The 6,000-nt window shown below is 49.4% G+C and overlaps 1 protein-coding gene across 5 annotated transcripts in view; it reads left to right on the top strand.

Annotated features, from left to right (window-relative positions):
* RORC (RAR related orphan receptor C) overlaps positions 1-4,199 on the top strand; it is a 90,017-nt gene extending 85,818 nt beyond the window's left edge. For all 5 annotated transcript variants that reach the window (XM_082202250.1, XM_082202252.1, XM_082202253.1 and 2 more), the window contains 3 exons: positions 957-1,067; positions 1,853-1,962; positions 2,371-4,199. In XM_082202250.1, coding sequence (XP_082058376.1) covers positions 957-1,067; positions 1,853-1,962; positions 2,371-2,535 — 386 coding nt within the window. In that variant the 3' untranslated portion in view covers positions 2,536-4,199. The remainder of the gene's footprint in view (positions 1-956; positions 1,068-1,852; positions 1,963-2,370) is intronic.
* Positions 4,200-6,000: the final 1,801 nt, after the last annotated feature.

The following is a 6,000-nucleotide window of genomic DNA, read 5'->3' on the forward strand; positions in this document are numbered from 1 at the left end:
GGGTAGGGAAAGGTGAGATATGAACACGCCCCCCCCCCAAAAAAAAAAATTAAAAAAAGGAAATGTCCATTAAAGCTGAGTGAAGTTCTCTGAGCACCAAACAGGCCAATAATTAACTGAGAATGCATCTCTGCTACTCTCTCATGTGTGTTTAACTTAGATTACATGGGAGGGGTATTCAGTTGCAAATCTCCATTTTGCGGGAGTTGTCTTTGTTCTCAAGCCGCCTTGTGCTGATGCTTCTCTCCTGGAGATGCAGGCTGCATGGAGAGAAAGAACTTTGATTTCAGTTCTGTTTGGAGTAATTTTACATTTCTAAGATGATGTACCTGTGCATGGAGAAGCGCACATACCTATTTATCTACTTGCACTTTGACGTGCTTTCGAACTGCTAGGTTGGCAGGAGCTGGGGCCGAGCAACGGGAGCTCACCCCATCGCGGGGATTTGAACCGCCGACCTTCTGATCGGCAAGCCCTAGGCTCTGTGGTTTAGACCACAGCACCACCCGCGTCCCCTGAGCACCAAACAGGCTGATAATTAACTGAGAATGTATCTCTGCTACTCTCTCATGTGGTGTTTAACTTTGATTACATGGGAGGGGTATTCAGCTGCAAATCTCCATTTTGCGGGAGTTGTCTTTGTTCTCAAGCCGCCTTGTGCAGATGCTTCTCTCTGTGGAGATGCAGGCTGCATGGAGAGAAAGAACTTTGATTTCAGTTCTGTTTGGAGTAATTTTACATTTCTAAGAAGATGTACCTGTTCTTGGACAAGCACATGATTTTGTGCAACTATTTGAACGTATCGCTATTGTTGTAAGTCTGTTTTGAAGAAAGTTCTGTTTTATTAAAGCTTTGGAACCTAAATAAATAAATAGAGATATGAACGCGCTAATAAATAGGTTGATTACCTTTTTGCTGTTGTCACTGATCCAAGTCTCCCCATCTTCCACCTCCAGGATGCAACGAGTTGATCAACTCCATCTTCGACTTTGCTCACAGTCTCTGTGCTCTGCACTTCTCTGAGAACGAAATGGCCCTCTTCACAGCGCTGGTGCTTATTAACTCAAGTAAGAGGCTGCCGATTCATCCTGCGCCGTGTTTGAGGAAGTCGCTGGAGGTGGCAGAGGGCGGGGTCCTAGTGGCTGGGAGGGGCCACCTGACCTCAGCTCCCATCATGCCGGTGGAGAAGTCTGTGCTGTAATCTTTTTTGCTACACTTGCACTTTCTTCCCCCTACTTTGCCCCCAAAGGATCCTGGGAGTTGTAGTTTACTTACAATCCTACCTATACTGCCTTATGTAGCTGCCTTAAATATACCAGAGAGGTCACTTCTGGTCTGCTGCAGGAGGTTAATGGCGGTGAGCTCCGTGTCGTCCGATTAAATGATTACACGGTCCCGGCAAAATAGGGCTTGAGGGTGCCGCCAGGGCTTGGCGCACCCCTGAGAAACCCCCCACGGAAGAGTGGGGACCCTAAAGTTCCAGCAGAGCGAAAAAACTCACACACCCCCTTAAATATAACAGAGAGGTCAGACCAAGTGGTTTGATCTCAACCCAGTGATTATACTTATCCGCAATGGAGAGGGGCGCTGAGAAAATGCAGTGGTGGGGGTGGTCTGGGAGAGTCCTGAGAGCCGGGTAAAGAGCCCTGGAGGGCCTCATCCAGCCCCCAGGACTGAGGTTCCTCACCACAAATGTTGATGTTTGCTTTGAACAGCCAGTTGATCTGCATGTTCAAAAGAGGCCAGGTGTCGCTTGCAGACGGTTCACTGCTCACCCCAGGCGAATTGTAAGCCGGCCAGCTTTCCCAACAGCCGCAATGGACTCTTTCCAAGTTTTTGTCCTTCCTTGCAGATCGTCCCTGGTTGCAAGAGAAGAGCAAGGTGGAGCGTCTGCAGAACAATCTGGAGTTGGCCTTCAGGCACATGTTGCGGAAAAACCACCGGGAAGGCATCCTGGCCAAGGTGCGTATCTACTGGGGACTTTGCTGGGTGCAAGTGAGAGAGACCCTCCCCCTGTCTTAAGCACCTCCTCTCCCTCCGTTAAACACCTCACCTAGATCACCGGCTACCTGTACTGCTTGCCTGCCTGCTTGCCGGCTATTCTATTATCACGCTGGAGTTGATGCTGCCACCTATTGGCAGCTACACAGACTGTAGCATGACAACAACCTTACGTTTTTATGTCTATAGGAAGATATATCAACCTCTCCCTCCTTGTCCGCTTCCCTGCCTGCCTGCCATTCTGTAGTCATGCTGGAGTTGATGTGGCCACCTTTTGCCAGCTGCGCAGACTGCAGCATGACAACAGCCTTACATTGTTATGTATATAGGAAGATATATGTAAACTCTCTCTCTTCTCACTTCCGACAGTTGCCTCCCAAAGGGAAGCTTCGAAGCCTCTGCTGCCAGCATGTGGAAAAGCTGCGTTCCTTCCGCCAGATGTACCCCATCATTGTCCACGCCGTCTTCCCGCCCCTGTACAAAGAGCTCTTCAGCGCAGACTGCGACCCTCTACAGGGAACAGCAGGGGTATAATCCCCCCACTCCCAGCAGGGTGAGGACCCTCTCTCTCTCTGCCTTTCTCCAGCTTCTCCTCTGCAACTGACGCCAGAGCGGGAAGGGACAGGAGGTGGTAACCAAGACCAAAACAGTCTTGCTGCCATCTTTGCCTGCCCAAAACGGAGCAGAGCAGCTGAAGCGGAATGCCTGGGTTTTGTGCTCGAAAGATCCCCACTTCTGACACCAGCTTTGGTACGCAACCTCGACCGCATCTCTTCGTCCCTGGATAAGCACGGAGCGAGCCCACACTAGCCCCTCAGAGGAAACCACGGGGCTGAGGGACTAGGCAACGTGTGTGACAGCCGCTTTGGAAAGCATTTGGAAGCCTACCGCTGTGGAAGCTTAAAAGTATTAAGTAAGGGGAGGGTCTTGTGGACAAACAGCACTCCTAGCGTGAGGAAGCTCTCTCCGTGACGAAGTCTCCCTGGAGGGGCAAAGTCCAATTAGCTGCCCACGTTGTAACGCCGTGGCCAAAATGGCCGACTTAGGTAGCCAAGAAATACCTCATTTTTGCTGCCTAATGGCACAAGACTCAACCAAGCTGTTCTGTTTTTTGTTTTTTTCTTGAAACCAAGTTTTTAAGAAATAATAATATATATATATTGTGGACAAATGTGGTTCTATAAGATAGATCTCTATTTTTCAGTGTCTGTCCGCTTCTGTATTTGATAACGAAAGAGTCTCTTGTCTTTTTCTCTCATTGTGTGTGTGTGTGTGTCTCACACACACACTGACCTCTCGGTTTAGATTCTAACTCACCAGCAACTTCCAAAAACCAACAACCCCCCGCAAACCTCATATCCTGCTGCTTTCACTTTCTTTTAAAACGGGAGGGGGAGAATATTGGCACATATGCACAAAACCCGAATGCTTTTGGGTAACTTTTGCCCAAGCAGTTTCCCGATGAACTGGAGTAGTTGCCTGGGGTTGCCTCACATCAAATGTCTCGCGAAGCCCATGCCACCTTCTGCCACGCTCCTCCTGTGCTTAAAACAAGATTGGGCACAAAACGGTTGACGGAAGGATGTCGACAGGTTGTGCGGTTTCTGTGAGGGAAGTGAGGAGGTCAGGCTGGCTGGGGAGAAACCTTCTGTGTGGCTTAAGCACAGAAGGGGCCGTTGTGTTTGTAGGACAGCAACAAAAATGGAACCTGAGGCTGGATTGGGACTGGATAGCCCAGGAAGGAGGGGAATAGCTGCAAAACTTGACTTGAATTAACTAAGTCACATTTTTCTGTAGCGTCCAACCCCCCACCCCCGCCAGCAACTTCCAGTCTTGCTTAACCAGCCCTCACAGCTTTCCTTCACCCAAAACCACACCTGCACTTAAAAACTTTTATCAGTCTTGTACCAGTTTAACATTTGCCTCAACAAATTCTGGGAATTGTAATTTGCACAGAAATGGGGGTGGGGGGTGGGCGTGTGGAAAATTCCTTGTCTCTTCTTCCGGAACGGGGTTGAGAAGGGAGAGACTGTTACCAGGTGATGCAAACCTACCTTTTTCTTGTACCTTTTGTTAGGACTGTCTCTCAGTTAAAGTACGCTTAGTCAGTTTGTTGTATGGGTTTGGATCGGTGGATTAAATCCGCCTATGAATTACGTGAGAGGTCAGAAAGCAAAAATAAAAGCAAAATAAAAGCACCAGCCTCCCTTTTTTGGCCTCATTTTCCCTTGTTTGATGCATTCCCTTCATCTGATCTACGGCCCTCCAAATGTTGTTGGACTGGGGGGGGGGGAGTGTCCCAAAACCTCTCTGAATTTTATTTTTAAAAAGTTCTGCTGGTGACAAACATCACAGGGATGCTAAGGCTTATTTCTGAAGAGGGTGTATTTCCATACAACAACAACAACAACAACAACAACAACAACAACAAGAAATTATTATTATTTATACCCCGCCCTTCTCAGTTCAAAAAACCGGGCTCAGGGCAGCTAACAACAAATTTAAAACACTTAATTGATGCAACAAAAAACAGCATAAAATACAGTATTAAACATGAATAATAATAAATTCAGAATGTGCAAGAGAGTGAGAAGGGTCACATTTACACCACACATTTGAAGGACCACAATGCCGCTTTAAAGCCTTTGCGGCTTCCCCTAAAGAATTCTGGGAGCTGTAGTTTGTTCAGGGTGCCGAGAGGTGCTAGCGCTACATTCCCCAGAGTCCCCTGTAAAATGGATATTGTACCTCTCTGTCGGGAATAAGGGAGTCTCCTCGCAACTCTCAGGACGCGGGTGGTGCTGTGGGTAAAACCTCAGCACCTAGGGCTTGCCGATCCCATGGTCAGCGGTTCGAATCCCCGCAGCGGGGTGAGCTCCCATCGTTCGGTCGAAAGCACCCCTAAGTGCAAGTAAATAAATAGGTACCGCTTTATAGCAGGAAGGTAAACGGTGTTTCCGTGTGCTGCGCTGGTACCGGTTCGCCAGAGCAGCTTCGTCACGCTGGCCACGTGACCCGGAAGTGTCTCCGGGCAGCGCCAGCTCCCGGCCTCTAGAGTGAGATGGGCGCACAACCCTAGAGTCGGTCACAACTGGCCCCTACGGGCAGGGGTACCTTTACCTTTACCTTTAACCTCGCAACTCTCAGTGCCCTTAAAAAAACACCCTACAGCCCCAGGGTTCTTTGGGGGACACCATGGCTTTTTAAAGTGGGGTTGTGGCCTAAGTCCCACAGAACCCGATGGACTTTATTTATTTCGCCATGATTCTAAGCTTCAGGCTGGCAGGAGCCGAATGCAAATTATTGCATAAGACTGTCGGGGGGGGTCAGCCCTCCTCCGCTCCCAATTAACCTCCATCTCTGCAAAGCATTGCATAGCTTTCTGTGGGATATGCCCTCCACCACAACCACCGCCTCCACTTTCCCAATTAACCTCCGTCTCCTGAGCTCAGTGCTGAGAGGGGCACACCGCCTAGGTCTCAGGTTTGGGTCCTGAAGTCTCCGCGAGTGGGGCGTACCTGGCCTGGCAACCAGAATGGGGAAACATCCGTTGGGCTTTCCAGAGGGGCACCAACTTGAATAAAATAAAACGCGGGGGGGGAGGGACCAGGTAAGCACTGCCGCGCATCACTGACATGGCGCATACACACATCATTTGAATGGCAATGCACTCAGAATGGGTGACCACACACGTAGGTGATTTTGTCTACCTGGGTTCCACCATAACCAGCAACCTCTCCATCGATGCTGAGCTGGACAGGTGTATTGGCAAGGCAGATACAGCAATGGCGCGCCTCTCCGAAAGGGTCTGGTAGAATGTGATACTTAGCGACCAATACCAAGGTGAAGGTCTAGCAGGGCTTGCATGTTGAGCACGCTGCTTTGTGGTCATGAGACATGGGGAACTTGAACCCTCCAAGAGCAACACTTCAACAGCTTCCACATTCACTGTGTCAGGACGATTTTGGGCATCCCACAGCAGGACAAAGTCTCAAAGAA

The sequence above is a fragment of the Podarcis vaucheri genome (assembly GCF_965113315.1).
Source record: "Podarcis vaucheri genome assembly, chromosome: 16".
Classification (NCBI taxonomy): Eukaryota; Metazoa; Chordata; class Lepidosauria; order Squamata; family Lacertidae; genus Podarcis; species Podarcis vaucheri.